Source organism: Diachasmimorpha longicaudata, chromosome 7 (assembly GCF_034640455.1).
Source record: "Diachasmimorpha longicaudata isolate KC_UGA_2023 chromosome 7, iyDiaLong2, whole genome shotgun sequence".
Taxonomy (NCBI): Eukaryota; Metazoa; Arthropoda; class Insecta; order Hymenoptera; family Braconidae; genus Diachasmimorpha; species Diachasmimorpha longicaudata.
Genome location: NC_087231.1, coordinates 6,344,254 through 6,366,231, shown reverse-complemented (window position 1 = coordinate 6,366,231; position 21,978 = coordinate 6,344,254). Strand labels below are relative to the sequence as shown.

At 37.6% G+C, this 21,978-nt stretch overlaps 1 protein-coding gene and 1 long non-coding RNA gene across 10 annotated transcripts in view; one reads left to right on the top strand and one right to left on the bottom strand.

The window, feature by feature from the left end:
- Positions 1-21,978, top strand: part of LOC135164578 (uncharacterized) — a 173,282-nt gene that overhangs the window by 87,125 nt on the left and 64,179 nt on the right. Inside the window, exon 5 of one of the 8 annotated variants that reach the window (XR_010299325.1) lies at positions 14,419-14,669. The exons of the other annotated variants lie outside the window; for them this stretch is intronic. This is a non-coding gene — a long non-coding RNA (uncharacterized LOC135164578). Of the gene's footprint in view, positions 1-14,418; positions 14,670-21,978 lie in introns of those variants that run through there. 8 annotated transcript variants of the gene reach the window in all.
- LOC135164575 (tRNA dimethylallyltransferase) overlaps positions 1-21,978 on the bottom strand; it is a 59,799-nt gene that overhangs the window by 28,917 nt on the left and 8,904 nt on the right. For both annotated transcript variants that reach the window (XM_064125053.1, XM_064125054.1), the window contains 2 exons: positions 17,843-17,980; positions 16,234-16,616 (listed from right to left, as the gene is read on the bottom strand). In XM_064125053.1, the coding sequence (XP_063981123.1) occupies positions 16,234-16,616; positions 17,843-17,980 (521 nt within the window). The remainder of the gene's footprint in view (positions 1-16,233; positions 16,617-17,842; positions 17,981-21,978) is intronic.

Here is a 21,978-nt window from a genome sequence, read left to right as displayed (position 1 = left end):
AATCCCAGACAGACGAATTCCAATTCCAATTGCTTTCCCCTCGTGAAGAAAAGTTTTTGACACTCGTGATAATTTTCTGGCATTTATCAGCCGATGCTAATTACAACTTTTCTGACAATCGCAGGATTCTCCCCAAATTCATCCAATAACCCCCGGAATTTTTATCGACAATTTCCAATGACATTTTTCCTTTCCCATATATAGTTCATCAGTTTTTTTCCCCCCATCAGTCGACCCGATGGGTATCTTTTCATTTTTTTTTCCAGTGGAAGGTACATGTACGCGTTATCTGGCAGCACACTCAGTTGATGACTAACGTCTGCCTCCTTTCGTTTCACTGGCAGACAGCCAACAACTGTCCACCAACTAAAGCCTACATACCCCCCTTCTACAGAAATCTCTCATGATACAATTTTACCCCTTCTACAATTTCACGAAAGCACTTTTTCCATCATGACAGACCTTGGTTAATCTTCACAAGAGTTTGTAAAGCCTAGGTAGCGAGTATATAAGTACACCAACACCGCACAGCCGCATTCTCACGTGGGTTACATTTTCTTTTACTTATTCTCCCGTGATCCATCCACATCTGACCTCATCCGCATGAGTGAACACGTTGAGAAGCCCTCGCCGCACGCTACACACGGATGCTTTTCACATTTTTATTTACGTTAATCCTCGTACTGATATATACAAATGAATAGAATCCCGGGTAATGATAAAGAATATATTCTCGATAAATGGCAACGATGAATAATCAACACATAGCCTACTTCCCTGCATTATCCTGATCCGAATTCAGGCATCGCCAACAGTCGGCCGAGGGTAGGCCAACGTTGGCCGAGTCACGGCCCACTGTTGGCCATTCTTCATCTCCTACCAGGCTATCGGTGATCCACTAATTCTATCCTGCGATAAATCGTGAAATTATTGGGGCAGTCATATATTATTTCAATTATCAAACATCGTGGATGAATGTCTATGGACTGGACGGAAATGGCCTACTTATTAATCGAGACTGGATGGATAACAGGATCTGGGTTACATGAGCTTTCGACTCAATATATCGAGGTGAATATTCAATAGAAATTACGTATTTTTTCGGTAATTACGAAGGGATAACCAGAGGAGGGAACTTTCTGGCGAAATTTTTCGGAAAAAATTGCGATATCGTCACGTGAATTTTCTTTGTTACTTTTGCAATCGGTACAACTCGGGGATTTATTCCCAATGATAGGACTAGGCACGTCTTCTGGTTTTATGAGTTACTGGATCTACTATCGGTTTGTATTTAGGTTTAGGTGAGATCATAAAAAACGTTTTTGATTGTGTCCTAGTCATGAATTAATGCGTAAGGAGGTAAAAAGAGGGGGACGTTATTTGATAAAAGAGGTTCAGCGATAAAGACTCATAATTTTATGGGTTTGCTGATGGTGTCCGCGGACATTTGTGGAGCGTTGCCGTGAGGAGCTGCGATGAGTTTTTCCGATAAAAAAACGACGTGGCTTTTATCGCAAACGATTTTTATTTGAAAAATTATCAAGCGGTTGATTTTTCAAAAATTTCGTGGTGTTCGGTTTACACACGTGAATAGTTATAGCCGAATTAAAAACAAAATCTATCTCAAGTTCAACACGGACAATGTTGAGGAGAGAGTGATCATTTTGCAGCTCAATTTGTTAACTATTCATTGTCAAAATTATGGTACATGACAATGTACAATGACAATAGAAGGACTCTGTTGCTGCCAATAAGTATTGTTAACTTTTAAGACGATTTGTTAGTAGTTAGCAAATGACGTCGAGGACAATCAGCACCTTGGCGATTTTTTCTCCAGAGCACTGCTGCCCAGTAGCCAAAATAATCAACATAACATAATAAAAATAATTTTCTTAGAATTCTAATAAATTCATTTTATATCGAGATAAATAACTTTTCTAAACTGATAATAATAATGTCGGTTGTCTGTTCTATGAGTACATAATGACTCCGCACATCATACAAAAGTAGCTTTATATGACATAATGATATATCTCTATTCACTCGTAAGAGTCACTGGTCACTGTGCTTATTCTAAAGCGTCACGTAAAAATTACGTTTCGATCTATAAAATTTTTTAAACTCACGGAAAAAATGTACTTTTCCCTTCAGAATTTCTCCGAGTTTTTACGTAAAAACTTCAGAAAGAGCATTTCACCAGACTATAAGGTTTCATCACGTAATTTATCCGCAAGTTTTTTCCCCGTATAGAGGCTTATTAAACTATGTTCTTGTTTATTGCGGAATTTGTTTTTTATAGCTTGTATGAGAGATATGATTTTACGTGGTTTCTCATTCCTTCATAGAATATAGCGAAATTCGCTTCTTACCACCGCTGGAGAATTGAAGAATAAAATTGTTTTTTTAGTGTAGACAAAAAGTGGGATTTTAAAACGTTGAGGGATATTTACAACCAAATTCAATGTCAGTTTTTTTCATGAGAATTTCTGCATTTTCACACGGACCGAAATATTCCGGAAAAAATACGTCATTTTTATGGAAAAACTGTGGAAATTTTTCAGGTAATGTTGACTAAACTTTTCGACATTCTTTGCCGACATTCTCTAAAGACTTCATCGAGATATCTGACAAAAATGTTATAACCGAAAAACAGACAGGTGATAGTAAACACGTGCACTGATATCACGATTTAAGTGCACTTAATGAGGCTCCTTAGCTATTAACTATTAACTTTCATTAATAATTAATGAGTGGTCTTAATCATCAGAATGCCGCGTTAACAGCAACTTAATCGTTCCGCATACTCTATCGCTGAAACCGGCAATTAATAAAAAAACATGAGTACTTGAAACTTGATGAAATTTCATGTGCTTCATTTTATTTTAAGAAATCCCATTTCGGCTATCTGGGATGGAAGGGTAAATAGTTTTTGTAAAAGGTCCGCGCGAAAGAAGGGACCACTTCCCGGTCGTGCGTGGAAAGACACTTGTCAACCAAAAATATGACGTTTCCAAAGCTGTCAGTCATATACAAATGAGAAAAATATGGAATTAATTAAATCTACTGCAAAAAAAATTGCACTCGGGAAAATTCCCGGTCAACGGGTTTTGTTAAGCCCTCAGCTCTAAAGCAGTCGCTTTCCTGTAAAAAGGGGGAACGAGAAGGCAAAAAACGGAGAAAAATCGGTTTCTTTTTTAATAAATATAAGTGAAGCAATGCAATATGGATCTTCGATGCTATTGCTCATTGGCTCTCAAAGCCTGAAACGTGCTGTCTAACACCGACAAAAAGCGAACGCGGGAGATATCGATAGGCCCGATAATTTTGCATGGGAAAGCACCGGTTAAGGAGCTGAAACACGGGGTGTATAAAATGCTTAATGAACTAGACGATCGGTTGCACTCTGTTATTTCTGAATGGTCTACAATTATCTAACGCAGAGACCGGTTTCTCAAGATGCTAAAGTAATTTATTCTAATTTATGTCTCCCTCGTATTTGGTTTTTTTTCCGTACTCGGCGCTTGAAGTTATTCATGATTTTCGATGATTTCATGAGCGATAACTTTGGTGGAAAAAATGGAACAATCAGTTACTGGAATTCACTGAATTGTATTGAGAGTCGTCCACCTTGGAAGTGAGCATAATGTGGATTAACAATAGCTGGATTTATCTTTTATCTTAATTGATTGTTGAACAATGGTAAATATTGATTGGATATTTTTTATTTTTATTTGTTAATGCTTTTGAAATTTACTATGGGATCTAGCCGCTCTTATTTCGCCTTAATAAAATGAGTGGCGGTGTCCAAAATCGTCTGCCCATAGAAAGCAAATTTGAAGAAATCTGAAAAATTTGGGAAAAGACTCTAAGAAACAGCCCATCAATTAAATTTGTTTTTTTTTTCTGCATTCAGTGATGTGTGACGACAATACCCGTAATGGGATAATAACAAACAATGCGGTCCATTCCGAGTGGGCATTAACGTAATACTCATTACTCTGGACCCTAGAGGAATGACAGACGTTAATCAACAGATTTGCGAAGGATTAAAATGTGAATTTACTCATGGGGTAAATAATGAATTAATTAATTGATAACCGGTAAATTGGTGGCTCATCGACGTTATCATTTACCAAATCTGCACACCATTCGGGTAAACTAGGACACCGATTGATTTTTTAAAGGCGCACCTTTACTTTGTGGCCATTTTTCAGATAAAAACCAAAATTAGAATTATGAAAATGCAATTATCGCATAGTCAAGATTGTTACGGAATTTATCTGCACACGCCCTAGCTCCACGCCCCAACCGATGCGTTTGCGCAATTCATCCTTTTGTGTATGTATTTTAATTTCACGAGGGGAAAACGAAAGGCGTGAATAAAATGAACATGGCACACTGAATGTATACATTCATATCATTTTTTAAATTTCATTTTAAAACTGGTGTACCAATTGTTGGGGCTTATCAGCTTATCAAAATATACTCGTATCATTGGTAATCCGAGTGGCCTTTCATTTCGACTTGGTCCAGTGGAGTTATATATTTTATTTGCATGAGAAACAAATGGTTTTTGTATTGCTCCAGGTGGAGTATTGATTTTTAATAGAAATCATAAGGCGCGAGTCAATCCGTCTTTTTATTAACAACGATATCAAATGGCATGTAGATAAATTCCATTATCACTAAAGCGAGAATATTCTTGGTACGGATTTTATTTCGTGTCAGAGTTTGAAATGCCTGTGAATAATTATTTGTATACTCTCGCAGAACAATAATCTGATTTTCAGAGGGAGCAATTCTGGAAAAAAATTAAAATATCTGTGGTTGATTTTGCATTTGTTTTTAGTGTAAAAAAAATATTTCAGGCTCAATGCAAAGAGAATTTCTGGAATAATATCAGATGATACCATAAACATTATACAATTTGCATTTATTAGGAGCATCATAACTTATTAATTATCGATGAAATCAGACAATTTTCCTCATAGATCCACATAATTATTGGAATCTTCAGATAATTATTAGAATACACATCTGAATAATGGCTTCCATAATTGAGAAATTTTTTACGATGATTAGAAGATTCACTAAATCACGCGATCCAGATCAAGTGATGGGGGTCTGCAGCTGTAACTAGAGATCGCCTGAATTTATTCAAAAACTGTGATTGATCCCACGTCCCCCAAACTATCATATCTTCCCCAGAATTTTTACTCCGACAGCGGTAGATCGAGTATCAAAGTAAGTTGACATACCATAAATTTCAAAATTATGAACTAGTTAGTGTAAATAAATAACATGTTCCGGACGATGAGAAATTTTCGTGTAATCGTGCAATCACATGTCCAGACGCCAATAATAAAGTGAGAATACATTTAATGGACAGTATAAATTAGTCCTTCGCAATGTCACGATATCCTTTACCTTTACCATCCTTAATTGATTCAGTAGAGACTCATAAAATTCTCAGTGGAGCTTGTCCACTCACGCTCCCACGGGATAGTGAATGAGAAGTAAGCAGTGTGTATATCCGTTAACGGGGGGCGTCTGGATTTTTCGCTATCGACTGTCAGAAGATAAACGAACAGCCAGAAAACTCGAAAAAAAATGTTAACCCGAGAAAAAGAGAGGAAGAGTTAAAAGGGTGAAAAAAGGATCTGGAATATCGTCAGTGAATCGTTTCCCGAGGGGGCGGTCTGACTTGGCAGGGGCGTCTACTACTTCCCAAGGGAAGTGAATTGAAGGAAAAAAAATGTTAAAAAAAAGAAATGACGTAAATTTGTAATGCGAATGGTAGGAAATTTTACGCACGCTCCAGTTGGAACAAGTGGGAACAAGAAGCAGTCTGCTGACCTCATGAGATATCCTTGAGATGTGTCGAGTTGTGACGAATAAAAAAAGCAACTGCCAAGACAGAGATAACGAATTTGGCGCGTGTAACACCTCGTGGTGGCAAATTTCTTGGCACGGAATCACAAAATTTCATCCCAAGTGAATGATCTTAAGTAAATTAATCTCGTGAATGAATTTTTTTAGCAGAGTAACGATTCTGCTAAAAATTATTCGTTAACAGTTAACAAACTTCGTTTGGAATCAATGAATCGTTCCATCAGTGTGGCAGAGGGGCTTTTGTTCTTGCAACATAGTGGAATGTTAGGAAAAAGTTAACGGAGTTACTAAAACTTTAGATCGTTAAGCCGATCACAAGAAGCTTCGGCGATCATCAAAGTTATTTGGCGGTTCAGATTAATAGGAAAAGAAAAATACATGAAAATTTGTCGAAGGTCAGTTAAAAATTAGTAGTTCCACGCTAACGTCAAAAATATAACAATTATTGGCTCAAGGCCCTCGATCGAACTTGCTACGAATTCCGTTAAAAATATAAAGATATATTCTATCTAGATAACAATTTTATAATTTTAGGTAGTAAGCTAGAATATACTAGGAGACGCCCATGAAAATTCCCCTCGATACGATACTCGGTCTTCATTCTCGGGCCCATTAATTATTCAAATTATAGATATTAAAATTAGGAAAGGGGCCAGTCAATTTTTCGTCTGCATAGACAGAAAAGTCTAGCAAAAATTATCGTAGCGTTTAGTAGTGATGTGGCGTTTTGGCCGTTCGGACGACTAGATAATTCTTATTAAGCAATTGACGGTAATTTTCCCCGAATGATGAAAACAAAACGCCATTATGAAACGATACGGTCATTTCTACGGAATTTTTCTCTCCGCGTGAGTCCATAAAGCGGTAATTCCTTCATCTCACCGCTAATGAGGGGAAGAAATGGGATGTTCGAAGAGAATAATACAAGAAAATATTACTGCGTGGTAAAATGGGTTGAGATGATTTGTCGAGGGAAAATATACCGCAAGAGTAGGAGGAAATGCAGTTGTAGCAGTGGGTTTTTTGAATAAATGTGGGGAAAAATTCTTTAGCAGTCTGGTATACATAATACAAGCTGTCCAACATTTCCCGTACATTTGTTGCGCATTCCGCTTTTAGTAGAGGAGAGAGGCAATGGAATAGAGGTTGAAACAATTAATATGGTATGTTGAATAACGATCTTTACTCATTTTCGACCATTAAAAGGAAGTTAACATCCAGTGGAGAACAGACAGATCAGTTGTTTATGGTACCGCACTAGAATTTTTCCTATGGTACCATCAGAACTGGTGGTATATCATCGAACAGACTACCAAATGGTCATAGCATCACATTTTTCTAACAATAATTTCTCCAGAATAAATTTTTCCTCGAAGAGCTTTCTTCAGAATTTCTTCTTTTAAAAATTTCTTCCTCAAAATATTCCTATACACATTTTAGCCTCGTATATTTGCACATGTATGTTTACTGATGTATTAAAAAACTAACAAAGCTTAATTGGAGATTCAATGATTCCATTAAATTCAGGAGGGTCTTCACAAAGAAAAGCTCATAGGGATTATGATGTCCGCCTGTGATATACTGTTGACAATTATGAGAAATTTCAATTAAATGACTATGTACATTGCAAATTTGTTGAGGGTTTACTTCTTTGTTATGAGCTTACAATTATTTACACAACATTAATTAATTCTGGATTCGGTTAGCCACATTATTCCTCGGAGAACCTTTTCAGAAAAACTGTGAATTAATTCGGGTCTAATTTATTTGTTCTATATTTATCATTCAATAAAATTCGATGAACAATGTTTTATTTTGAAATCAGGGGAAAAATTTCGAGGAATTCAAAGAAATTTTAGAGAATACATTATTTTTAGAGGATTTTCCGTACGAAGAAATTTCAGGGGAGACATTTTTTCCGGAGACATTGAAGAAGAGAATGTGAAGGACATAAAATCGTATAAAGTCAGAAAAAAAGATGAATTTAAAAAATAGAATTTTCGTAGAAACTAATGAAACATGAGGCATTTGACCCAAAAAAGATCCTCGAGTACTCTCTTATAAGCCATCTAGAATGTCTTAATTTGAGACACAACTTTTTCCATTGCTCTCACCTCATTTCTAGCCGCCATAAATTCATAGGCTGCGGAAATTTCTCGAGTATAAATAATTGCCAAACAAGAAATTAGCTGAAAATTAACTTCGAGCAAAGTAAAAGCTGCTTACATTGAAAATTGTTAAATTACCTTTAGTTGCATTAATAAACATCACCATGTGAAAAGAGAATCGCAGAAATACAACAGGAAGAGAAGCCCCAACGAAAAAAAAGGGGAATGTAAGCAACGTAACAAGAGCACCCGCAGCTGGACCTGTGCATTATCATTGAAGGGCAAATTACATGTGGAATCGTTACACAGATTTTTATGTGCCTTAATAAGAAGTCGTAAAAGTTTCACCGCCAACACCCCATCCCCCACCATTCTCACTCCCTAGTATGTGGATTGAAATGAATGAAATGGTTTTTCATCGGTATCTGCTTCACAGTTGAATTGCGCCAGATAAGAATTAGACGATGATAATTCATCCATAAATGAATACAATTTGAAAAAAAAAACCTATCGTATTAAGGACTGTAGGCACCTGATTCTTCCTTTAAAGTTGTAACTGCATATTGAATTTTCCGGGAATTAATAATATTTCTGAAAAATTCCTTCGAAAAATTCAATACCACAAGAACTTGTCGGAGAGAAATTGTGCAGGACATCTCGTAAAATTTCTGCGGATTTCAGGAAATTGTTCGCAGAACTTTCGGACAAATTTTACGTTTAAGCCAATAAAATTACCAATCGTTTGGTTGCAGGGAAGCTTGAGGGAAAGACCCAATTAATGTCGAAGCTCGAGGGATATTCGCCGGATTATTTCCCCATCGAAATTTCGACCAATCGGAACGGCGCATTCGATTCAATTTAGGAGAAGTTTTCCTTATAGTCTTCACCATTCATTTTCTCCACATTAAACCCCCAGTCTTTGAGCATTTCCACGAGTTTTCCATTTGAAGTCGTAGCTCCTAAGACGTCATTCCGTTGGTCACAAAACTGAGAACTAGTTCCAAACTGAAGATTCGAAGATCGACAGTTACGACATTTCATCACACGAATTTAATTGTTTACAAAATAAATTCCTTACCACGCGACAATCAGAGAAATATCCGAAAAAAACATCAAAATATCATCAACAGGGAAATAATGTCAGAAATTTCCAGCTGATGCATTGCAACTCCCCCAATTTCTCATTCTTCAAATGTATTCACATACCCTCCATGAAGAAGCACATTTGCATTAATAGATGTTAGCAAAAATTACTATCATTAACAGGCGATTGATTCCAACCCAACAATACCGTAAGTTCCATTAGTACAGTTACACCCTCAGGTACTTTGTACGCTAGTGTGTACTCTCTTCCTTTATGTTACTTAATGCTGTCTAGACCGGATAGTCGACTGCATCTGTCACAGCGATTTGGTGATTACGACGACGATAAGTTTTGTCGAATAGTCCTGTATTTACGAATACTGGAAAAAATTCCATAGAATCTATAGCAAGGGCCCTGGCTCTTGGTACATCCTAAGATATGAAGAAGAGAGGGAAGGGCGTCACTCGTGTCGTGCGCACACACAACACCATCAAAAGCCCAGAAGGGAAAGAAGAGAGCAGAAACGGTTGTTGGCAGAGATTCAAACGGTGATTGCAAGTCCCTGTCTCAACGAGGCGCGTCCAGAATATTTTCTTCCACCGTTGGAGCAGCTACTCCACCGAGTGTCCGGCGTCTTTTCCCTCTTGGCCGATTCCGCAGTTACGATTGAGGTCATTCCTCTCCTCTACCCCTCTCCAAGCGTCTCGACGCGACTTTCATTTTAGTCCTTCTTTACCTTTTTCACCTCCCCAAGACTCCTTTCTTCTCCTTTTTCATTCTTTCCATATTCGGCTTCTCTACTTCTCATTCTCTAGGTTCTTCTGACTTTTTCTCCTGTTTTTATTATTTTAAAACGTCGATACATACCGACACGCCCTGCCAGAATTGATTGTTACGGGGCTTGGGGTCGTTGGCGTGCGTCTGGAGGACTGGGCGAGACAATCTACGGAATCGGAAGGGATGGCGATGAAGAGATGAAAAGGAGAGTTTACTTTTCCACGAGTTACGGAATATCGTAGGCCTTCCTTGGGGTTTCTAAATGCACGAGGATCTTCCCTTCAAATACACCCCCTCGAGCAATCAGGGCATTAGGGAATGAGGATCCAATTTATGGTGGAATCTCTTGTGTTGCTCACAAAGTCAATTCGCCAGGGCAGGTCAGGAGGGATTTTACAAATTTATCGTGTATCCTGTGACGATAGCAATGGGCTAGAATTGATTGCAATTTTATATTCTTAACGCAGAGAAAAATATTCAGTAAAAATTACCGAAGTCTACGGTATGGTTGTGTAATTTTTACTTGAAGTCACGGAATTGTTCCACAGTATTTCACACTTTTTTTCCGATTTTCCGAAGTTGAGATCCTCTTGCCTGAAGATATACCTTCGACAACAGATTTTTTCTTCTATTAATTAATACAAAAAATTCCTTCGAAATCATATATTCTTGATAATAATAATTTCTTTCTGAGTGTGCGGACTCCGTAATTTTTTACTGAATATCACTCCCCGTGAACCGATAAAAACAGAATAGTTGTGTATTTTAGCAAATGCAGTATGGCAGTTTAAAAAAAAATATTGCAAAGTGTGATGGTAACACCTTGAGGAGGACGAAGCCGATTAAGGCTTGGGGAAAGGAGCGTGAAAGGATCTTGTTGGGTGTGTCCCACCATTGGAACGAACCGTTCGAAAACTCGTCTGTTGATTAAGGAACACTTGGATCCACAAGTGCAGTTATATGTGTGATCGTAATAAAAAAAAATGAGAGACGATGAAAATTGATGGATCAAAAGAAATCGCAAATTTACTTTCCAAACACTTCACCTAATAAGTCAAACCCGATTTTATCTCAGAGGGTTGACGCGTGTAATTTCTGAAACTTGTTTTTTAATCTATCTACCCAAAGAGAGGAGTCGTTATCAAACGTGTCAACGAATGAGAAAATTTCATGATCTGTATAAGTTCTGGGTCCATTGGAACAACTTTTGATCTTTTTCAGTGGCCGGTCTGTATTTACAGACGTGTGTATGCGTGTACCAGTGAAATTAGATGCCATTACATTATCAAAATTATCGTCCCATACTTTCTCATTTTTCCGCAAAACAAAAACCCGGAAAAAGGGAAAGACTCAGATTTTTTTCGAAATTCTATAATTTTTTTTCTTCAGTAAATATAATGAGAATTAAGGAAAACAAATAGTATTGCAAAAAATGGAGTTTGATGTACGAAATATTGTCAACCGTATGGTAATTATGTATATATAACTCTCAGAACATGTAATTTTTTAAGAAACGAAACCAAAGAAATGAACGAGAAATAATTCGCTCGATGACGAATGCAAAAAACTGACATGACATGTCACTGATTCATCATGTCACGTGTCAGTCACTGTGATGAGAAGAACGGGATGAGCGATTCTCGCCGCAGGAGAAAATTAAAACTAATTTACTGTCTGCCTATCACATTACATCTAAGTAGAGATAATATAACTCGGAAGAATGACAAGATCTGGAGTCACTTGTCAACTACCCCGAATCAATGTATTCAAACGGAAATACGGAAAGGAAAATATCCTAATGGCACTCGAACTCACGAGTCATTCCCAAATTGTCAAACCCTCCACGTACCGCCACCAACGAATAGCACCGTAACGAATGAAGATCACATACACCAACTCCACGACATGTACCCAGAAAGGATTAGAAGAATTCCGATTGATCGATCGCGGGATCGGCTCTGATTTTCGTCCTTGTCCTTATAACCCTCTTGGGAAAGGATTCCTCCGATACGTTCACGAGGATAACCAGCAGAATCGGTACGATAAAGCAAAAGTCTACCATACAAATGACCTCACACACCCCAAAACAGGTGCATCACATCCTCATTCCCTCGCGCCTCCTTATCCTGCATCCTTAACCGATCAAGAAACCTTCCCCCCCCCCCCCAAGTCATTCGATTCCAAATAACTTCTCCACTCTCACATCCTAAACTCCAATCCCTTTCTATGAAGTCATCTGTTTCAGGGCCTCTGTGAGAGATGAAATTCAACTACTGCATCAAAACAAGCCTTTAATTTACACAAGACGTCGAGAAGTTTATGTACCAAGAGCAAAATAACCTGCTAACTCGTCTCAACCAACCAGATAACCAAGACAGAAAGAGACAGACACTAAAATGTACATAAAAAAAAAGAACTTGGATCCTGTCCCACGATGACTCGGCACCCTGTTCCTGATTCCTAGCGTTGAATGAGGCGAAACGAGATGAAAGCCCGAGATTTTGTATAACCGTTTAAAATCGAGGGAAATTCAAAAAGTCCAAGTTCATTTATTCACGATGACCTTGTTAAACATTTGAACCTATCCAACTACGATGTATATTTGTCCATTGATCACGATAAATGCAACTGCGCTCAAAAAATATGAAAGAGATCGGTTGAGAAAGAAGCGGGTGGTCGGGTAAAATGTGTACGAAGAGCTACCACAAATGTACACGCGAAGGTCAAAGGAAATGACCCAGCAGGATCGGCTAACACCTGCATGGAAATCGAGGATACGGAACGTTGCGCATCTGCAAGGATTTTATACAGTTGAAGAGGTATAAGACATCGAGCCGCATGAACCAGTTGTATATCGGTGGTAAGGGGGTGAGGGGAAAGTGTGCATATTCATATCAAGTGATATCGGACGATTAAAATGCCCTCATGCGTTATAGCAATTAGATTGAAATTAATTTCAGGGTCATCAAACTCACTCATTTATTATTATTATTATTTTTTCATATCAATTTCTTTGTTCATCCTTCCTTGGTAGACTCGAAGCAATTGTGAAGGTCTTCTGGAATTTTCTTGGCAATTTCTTTTGATCTGCGTTTATGGATACAACACGATTGGCGACATTGTTCGAGACAACTTGTTTTTTAAAAATTTTTTTTTACTCCATTCATTTCGATGACCAAAAAGAGGTATTCGAGATACGATGGCTTTGACAATATCCCAATTCGGTAAAGATACGGTTTAAATGTAATTGCCGATGGATTAATTAATCGTATCGACTCACCAGGGGTCCACAATTGCGTGTTCAGAATTTGAGAGAAATTTTCTTTCAAGACGGGCATTAATTACTGTTCTACTTTTACGGATATTTCCGATTGTGGCCTCGGGGATACATTCTTCTTTTATTATTCACTTTTGAATATTCAAGCGTGAAGTGGAAATTTGCACCTGGCACGAGTCGATGAAAAATTGAACGTGTCCCTTTACCTGGCATTTCTCGGAGAACATTTAGCGAAGGAGTCTGTGGGAGTTTTTTTTTGTCATGTACATTAGCCAGGTGAAAATGAGGGAATAGAAAATTTCAGGGAAAAAGTTGATTTTTGGCAGACCAGCTGTCTATTGAAATGGGTGGAGCCAGTGTGCCCCCAAGCAATTGAGGAAGAAACGATGAGCTCACCACAGGGTGGCCTAATTGACCTTTTTCGTCATCGGTGTCTGAAATTTTCCGCCAACATTATGCATTCAGGAGGAAAAATTCAACCAGCAGCTGGAATATTTGTTCAAATGAGACTGCAATAATATTTGAAACATGTGGAGAGAAAAATAAATAATATTCAGGGAGATGAAATCAACCTCCAAAAGACTGAATGAACGTCCAAATATATCGTCAAAATTTAAACACAGTAAATTCAAATGATAAAACTTGATAAAACTTTCTGTCTCTAGCTATTTGTTTAACCCATGAAAATATCAGCACTTTAATCACAAAATTCTACCTCCGAATACCCTTACATCATCAATAAAATAATCATGTAGATATTTCGTTTTACATTTAAATTGATTTACAAAAGTTGGATAGATACTGTAAAGTTTGTGGAGCTGAGTAAACCAGGAATTTTAATGAGGCTATTGAAATTCGTGATCACAGCACGTGTATTTTGGAGCCGAGGTCTCTTACGTGTATCGATTTAAATTCCAAGAATTCACATATCGAATAGCCACGCAGCTTTCATTTTCTCACAATTTTTTTTCATCGTCAGTTGGTATGCGAAAAATTTCACAAAAGCTCAATCGTTGACGGGAACACCATCGAGGTCAACAAAATTGCCTATTAGAAGATAAAACTAAAGAGATACTACCACCACCGGTTGGCTCCCTAAAATTGTATATAACACTCGGTGTAATTTTCGAAGTAACAATCAATTAGATGAGCTTTTATGCTTGCGAGTGCACGCAAACCTTCCCTTTTTCATTCTTTATTTCTCTCTTCACCCCACAAACAGCTCCTTAATCTTTATTGCCACACATCACGAATCGTGACAGTCACCTGTTTTATTCCAGCCGCTTTATGACATCAGTAAAATCCAACGATGAAGCTTATTGCTTCTTGAAATATAACTCCGTGGGTTGAAGAAGAGTCAGTGTGATAATCCATCCCAACTAATGACAATGATTATCGCGAATGCAGACGTGCAGGCGCGTTGGGATTGCAAAGCCCGAAGATACAAACACACCTGTCTGGATAATGAATAAACGGTTGGACACACCAGTGAGTTCGAATGGTTTCTCCAGAGGAAGATGAACTACTCCACTACGAAAAAGTATGAAAATTTCAAATGTAAAAATGAAATAAATACAACTGGCAACGGTTGCATGGTCTTATGACTCGAGAGCTGTTGAATTGTACATGATGAGCCATCAATTTCGTACGAGTTTTTATATCCAACGTGTAGATAACAGAAGCCATTCGATAATTGCTCGGACTGTGTAACGATGCCAGACTCGTGCCTAATAAAATCGCGTGCATTTTCGGATTATGTGTGCACCAAAAAGAGGTACTTGGCATGAAGGACGAGTATTATTTGCATGAACATTAAGGAAGCCTAGAAAGAGTTGAGAAAAATTCAGTTCCGTAAAGAATTTTTCATTATTTTGTTCAGCTCAATTTGCATACAACGTAATAATTTTCGACCATCACTGCCTCCCCTCATATATATTTTTATCCTCAATTTGTGAGCGCAAAATATAATCAGAGTTGAATGTAAATGGAGGGCGAAAAAGTGGATACAAAAAAAATATATGAGAAGATAATTGCTATCATGTGCAGTCAAAAAATCATGAACTCAACGCGTGATATATTCTCTGGTTAGCATAGAGGTTTATCATAAATTGGTGTAAGATATTCGTCGCATGCTCTTACACTGACAGAAAATTTAATAGAAATGATCCAAGGATTTGGTGATCTTCTTGTGTTTTGTGTAACTCACAGTAAAATTTATCTACTGCTTTATCAAAATTATCTACCCCGTACCTCTGACTGTTTAATAATTCCCCAAAATCGTATCGAGTAATTAATAAATTATTCAAACGCGCGAACGCTGGACAAGTCGAGTTTATCTCCATCAAACTCTAGCATCCGGTTTGTTCTGAAAATCGTGTCTCTCGTAGCGGATTCTTAGATCTCGATGTATTAAAACCAAGGAAGTGGGTCAATATTTTCTACCATCCTTTAACCTCCTCTCGGCGCATGTTTAGCGGATATCGATATCATTATCACACATTTCGCTCCAATGAGATAAAATAAGTAAGAACCAGAAACAAGACCAAATAGATTAACTTACTCCTGAAGTATTTGATACGCATGACCTTCTGTACCTCTCCTTGGATACCGAGTTCCTATCTTCATCCAGCTAAATTAATCTTTGTTATATCAAGATTTGTGAATCGTTAAAGCCCGGGAATATATTCAGTTATAGCCAAGGGCAAAATTGCCAATACCTTGGATACTTCGTAACTCCGTATACAAATTCGCATTCCATCAATGTCAATGCCTTTGGCGATGATACCGTAACACGCCGATCATTACGTTCTCAAGGTACAACATTGATGGATCCCTGTCATCGAAGATAGAATAATATATCCGCAATAATTGTCCTGAATATCCAAGGTCTCTCATGAAAGACGAGAAGATAGAGCATAAAGGGGACATTTCTCAAAACCCCGAAGAGGGACGACATTCATAAGCTCCACCTGGCATTTCTCTCAATAGAAATTGACAAATCTTACGAGGGTAAATGGGCTTTTCCGGTTACAATTCCATAGACTCGATACTGTATTCTCCCGTAAAATGGAGGTGGATAATAGTAAGACACTCACCTAATGACTTTTCGCCTGTTGTTTGGATGCAATCGGCGCGCCCTTTCCGGATCAACTTTCAATAGACGTTTGTGAAGTGCTTCATTCGTTTCAATTGAATCATCGAACTTCATTTTTTTGTGACATGTGTACGTATTCACTCGTTCATGTTTATTCAGTGGCACTTCAGATGATTGAGCAATGATTTTACCCTTATTGTTATCATCAGCCTCGTTCTCACACTCCCTCTTCTCGCGATCGACGAAATGCCCATCATCATGTCTCATCGTATTCCCAGACGCCTCGGGATCCTCAACGAGAATCTGCCACAGCAGTGACTCGATGTAATAGTTCGTGCCTCCCACGATGATTGGCATCTTCCGCCTCGACATTAAATCGTTCATCTGAATCGATTGAGGAACACACTCAATGCAATATCAAAAGTTTGGAATAATAATAACATCGGGGATTATTATAATGAATGGGAATGATGATAATTATATTTGTGGTGTATGGAAATCGAATGAATGTATTCATTTATTCAGGAGAAAAAGGCGAATATTGGAGCGATTTTTTTTCAGAAGTCGAGAAGGAAAATTCAAAATTGTTCATAATTTTCATATATAATTATGAAGTGTCGGGAGAAATTGCGGAATTCTTCGGTTCATTTTTCTTTCCGAGAGGGAGAAATGACCTACATTTCTCCTGACACATGACCCACTGCCGGTCTCATGTCAAACTGAGGAGCAATTTTGCAATTTCTTCTGGATTCAATATCTAGTGCTCATTTTTTTTTCAATGTAGCAACATGAAAATTTATTCCTGCTGCTTTATGCCGAGAATTTAATTTAGAACATGAACAGGATATAATAATTCAGTGAATTTCGGGAATAGACTAGAGTTGCAATCCATTTTCAAGACATAGGTTGCAAGTTCAAACTGTCCACAAACTTCAATTAATAACTGCGCACAGAAACTGTGGAACTGACTATGGATATCGATGGAATGAATGGATGCACGTTATGAATAGAAAGTGGAATATTCGGCGAATCACTTCAGAATTCAGGGAAATTTATCTTGTTGCCTTTAAACATTATTTTACGCGGACCAAGAAATCAATAAAAACTTCAGTATAATCTTTGGATCTATAATATTTTACACTTTTATATCCATTAATTATCAAAAACTGATCATCTTCAGTAAAAAATTCTAGTAAAAAACACGTGACAAATCATATTACTTCCTTAAAATTTTAATCAGCAGAGTAGTGTTTCTGAAATGTATGTCGCGGAAGTAAGTCCACTTTTAGGGGTATTTTCGGTAAATTACTATGTAAGTCCGTTCCGCGATTTTTTAGGCACGCAAGCCCGATGGAACCTACGATTGGACTCAATTTTTCTTCGCATGGAACATAATTTAATGTTGACCACTATACCTTAACGAATAAAATAGAAAAAACAAATTTTCATTAAAGAAAAAATTCAGACTCAATATTTTTCTCCCATATTCCCGTTAATAATCAAATGCCGTTAATGCAAAGGAAGAAAATGGGGATTTGATGAGGAAATCAGGTTGATCTTGATGCAAAATAATGATGTCGATATATCAGTGATCTCTATCAAAAGGATACGATCGGCAGAGCTTTCTTCTTGTAATCAACGACACAGTAGTTGACGAGTGGATCGACTACATCAAGCATATGATGGGGTATCAATGCTTGTTCCTCTTTGGTTACTTTAGCCGTAATAATGTCCAATCCTTTGTACACCTGGGACCAAAAAAATACGTTTAAATTTCATTCATTAACGATTCAGTTGTTCTGATCATGCCACTGAGAATGACTTCTAATGATATAATTATAATAATTAAATCAGTATCAGCTGTCACAGCGGCAAGTTGCGTGATGTGTGAGATCAATGAGTGTGGACATCCCGCTGAGATTGTCAGATTCCGAAAATTAGTGAGAAGTAATCAATGACTACTTCACTCAATGACTGATGGAGCGTATAATTACAGAAAAGGAGAGCCCCGAATTTTTTGGCATTCAATATGCAAATTAATCATGAGGATAAATTACATATTATTCATGGGGTCCCTCCTCAAAATATAGAATAGTATTGAAGAGTACTTCCTAAATGTTTAGATGAACAAGGGCCTTCCCTAAAATAAGCGAATGATATTTTCTAAACATTCCTCATTCGCATTCCATCATTCTCGTACCACAAAAAACGTCACATATTCGTTTATCAGTCTATCCATGCTAATTACAGAGAAATAGTATGAAAATAATTCTAATCAAGATTACATAAATGAATGAAAAATAATACAAATCTAAAACCAGAAAAACGATTTTTTTTTAATTTAAAAGGAGGAAGAGTTGAACGGAAAGTTTTCAACGGAAATTGAATTAGATATGGCCGAGCGGAATCTCTGGTCCTCTCGCAAAAAAACCAGTCGAGAACCAAAAAAAGATATTTTAATTGCAAATTTTTAATCTGTTTCAATAATTTTTGTATGGGAAAAACCAGTTTTATAATTTTTCTACTTTTTTTCACACGTTTGAAAACATCTTCCATTTTTCTAGGCCATTATTTGGATAATTCTGAGGTACTTAATATGAACAGAGAAAGCGACGACGTTATGCCACGGTCTAGTAGAACAATGGCCGACGGTCGGCCGACACTGGGCCAGCGTCGGTCGATCATAGGCCATTCCTCACCTCATACCAGGGATCACTGATTCACTCAGCTGTCAATTTCTTTGTACAAAACAAAATGTATCATAACAACTCCATGGTATTTGCAGCCGATTACGCCTCCTCACAAAAACCTGCGAAAAATCCTAAAAAAAAATAAATCTACCCCATTGAGTTTATAAACTTAAGCTCAATTTTCCCTTCAATTTTTCTTTTTTCATTGCGTTCATTCAACTCATTCCATTCACAATTTATATCCTGAATTCACGCCATTTCAGTCCCTTTTCCCCACGGATCCTGCAATTCGCAAATCACTCAAGAAAACAGGTTTGTCAAAGGTAGAAACCGCACACCACAGTTTGATCCCTCTTCTCGTATACGTTCCCACCTTGTCCCTTTGTTTTTTTTTTCACCTCATCGATTTACCTTGGTCACTGCATGGTAACACAGGTACGATCAAATGACTTCCACTTCGTCTCACTTCATTTATCACGCGGTCAACATCATCATTGATCCCCAGCAATTTGTTCCAATCTGCTCGGCCTGGCGCCAACGTCACAACTATTAACCGGAAGTGTCGCAGAATATAAAAAGTTTATTACATTTTTACCAAATTATCTCAACTGTCCGAGGGGATTTTAGCTTATGACTGTCTGTCGTGTGGATTAACACGAGTCCTTAACAGCGGATGTTTCAATGTTGCGAGGAGTATTGTTACGGTGAATGAAAAAAAAATAACGGAGTAGAGAGAGATTATTCTGTCCACCGGAAAGAAAATGGGCCTCGAAAATATCCTGTCCTCTTATTTGGCAACACTTGTATGTGCTTAATGTGCCAAAGCGACGAGTGAACGTACAGCTGAATATATAAAATTATTTCTAATGATTCGTTTGTAAATTCTATGAGCATATTAGCAAGGAACTCTAATTCGCCTGAAAGCCGGAAGTACATTCTGCCACACGATCTCACCAGAAGGACCTTAAATAGACTCGACCCCGTAGATATTAGTTTGGCGGTTTGAATAAAGATGTGCCAACGGAGAAAAAAAATATCAAATATTGGTGAGGGTTTTGTGGGCGCACTGGAGAAACGCTTTATAAATAGAGGTGTAATAAAAGAATCAAGGGAAAAAAACCAGAAGACAAGGAACTAACGAAAAATTCCATCGAATGTAACAGACACCAGTTCGATGGTTTTTTTTTTATCAGCAACATTCAGCAGATGTATTTATCAGATGATACATAAATCGCGATGGCACGGGTGGATTAAAAATTTAAGCTGTGAAATCCGGAATTAAATACTCTAGCACTTCCTGCAAATAATATGAAACCGGAGGGCCGGGGGGATGGATGGACCCGGAGAAAAATTAAACAAAAATTATCTCGGTTTTAAGAGGAAATTTATCGAGTAGTGTGGTGGTGGGGGTATTTTTATGGTGAATTAAAAATCGTTGGGCAAAGCATAATTTTGTGTTAATCCGCATGGAAATTGAAATGTAAAGGAAAAAGTGTTGTATCGATAGGAAAAATGTTAACGTGTTGCTGTGACGACTGATGAATTTTGCATATGAAGAATTATGTACGCGGAAAATAATGTTAAATAAAAATTATGTATTTTTCCATGGAGCATGCTCAAGTTGGATCAATACAGGATTAACCGATGGAATTAAGATTGCTTCCACGCTGAGTCTCCCAGCAATGACAAGACATTTACCAAAATAACATAACAATTTTCATAATATTCCCCCTTCCTCCCTGCAATATCATCAGAGTATGAAAACTTGTTGAGCATGAATGACACGGCGATTGAAAAATTCCCAACAAGACCCTCGATGAGAAAATATGTCTGATGGATTCTGGGAAAACTGAAGCATCCACCAATGATATTAAAAAAAAACCGCGAAAGCATTAGCTTCTGCCTCGTTTCCCCCTCAGTGTATGTTCAGAATGAGGCCCTCGAGTGTTACAGGCTAACGCTAAGTAAATTAGCTCCTTCAGTTCCTCCTCGTAACTGAGAATTCCCCTTCTCAATTTCTATCCTAGCTCCCTCCCCGGCTGTCCCCACAGCTCTTCACATTTTTTTCCTTCAGTCTCTTTAAACTCCGAGATGTTACCCAACCAACTTAATTGCATCTAACGTCAAAAATAGCTCATCCCTTTGGCTCAACCAACGATGAAAATGATGCGGAAGAAATATATGAGATTGTCATTTTAACGTGTTAAGTCGACGATATACTTATATGACTTTATAGGATGCATCACGTATTTTACTTTGATGAGAAGAAATCCCTTTCCTAACTCGCCAACTATCCAGTCTTCCACACTGGTAATTAACAGATATTGCGCATTAATATTCTGAATGAGTCATTAAAACCGTACAACTGGGTGTATTTTAGTATCTCAATTGCCATTCTGGGTTTATTTAGAGTACTATGTCATATTCCTTGCGACAGTCATTTTATGAATCATAAAGGGTAACTTCATCTGCTCAAAGCATCCCAGTACCTCGAAACAAGATGCAGTGAAGACTCTCGGTTCTACCCTCGTGATAGCGCAGAAAGTTCGTACAAAAACAGGGGAATGGGGGATGTTCAGAAAATATATCATGGAGATCACGTTAGAAATTATAGTGGGAGTCGTAATCGTGATGCATACAGTTGGAAGAAAAATTGAAATTTTATGGACTGTCGACTAGTAATTTTTACGCGAGTGATGTTTAATGGGATTTCGGAGGGAAAAATCGAGGAGATTAATGGACAGATTTCAGTGGGAATTCAGTGGAATTACAAGGAGAAACATTTTCTGTAAAAATTGTAATGCGAGGACTCGGAAAAATCTTAATCCAGTGGTGAACATATTTAATGCTTTTAAGGGAGAATTTTCGGGATTTTTGCTAAAACTACTGGGACTTTCTGGCAAATTCTGGAACTCCAGTGTGACAGACTTTCGAGATATCGATATTGTCCATTACGAGTTTCTTCTAATAAATTTTCCCAAAACATTGGAGATAAATACGTGATATTTCCATTTCAAGTACAGATTTCCAAATTTTTCCATGAAAATCGCGATTCA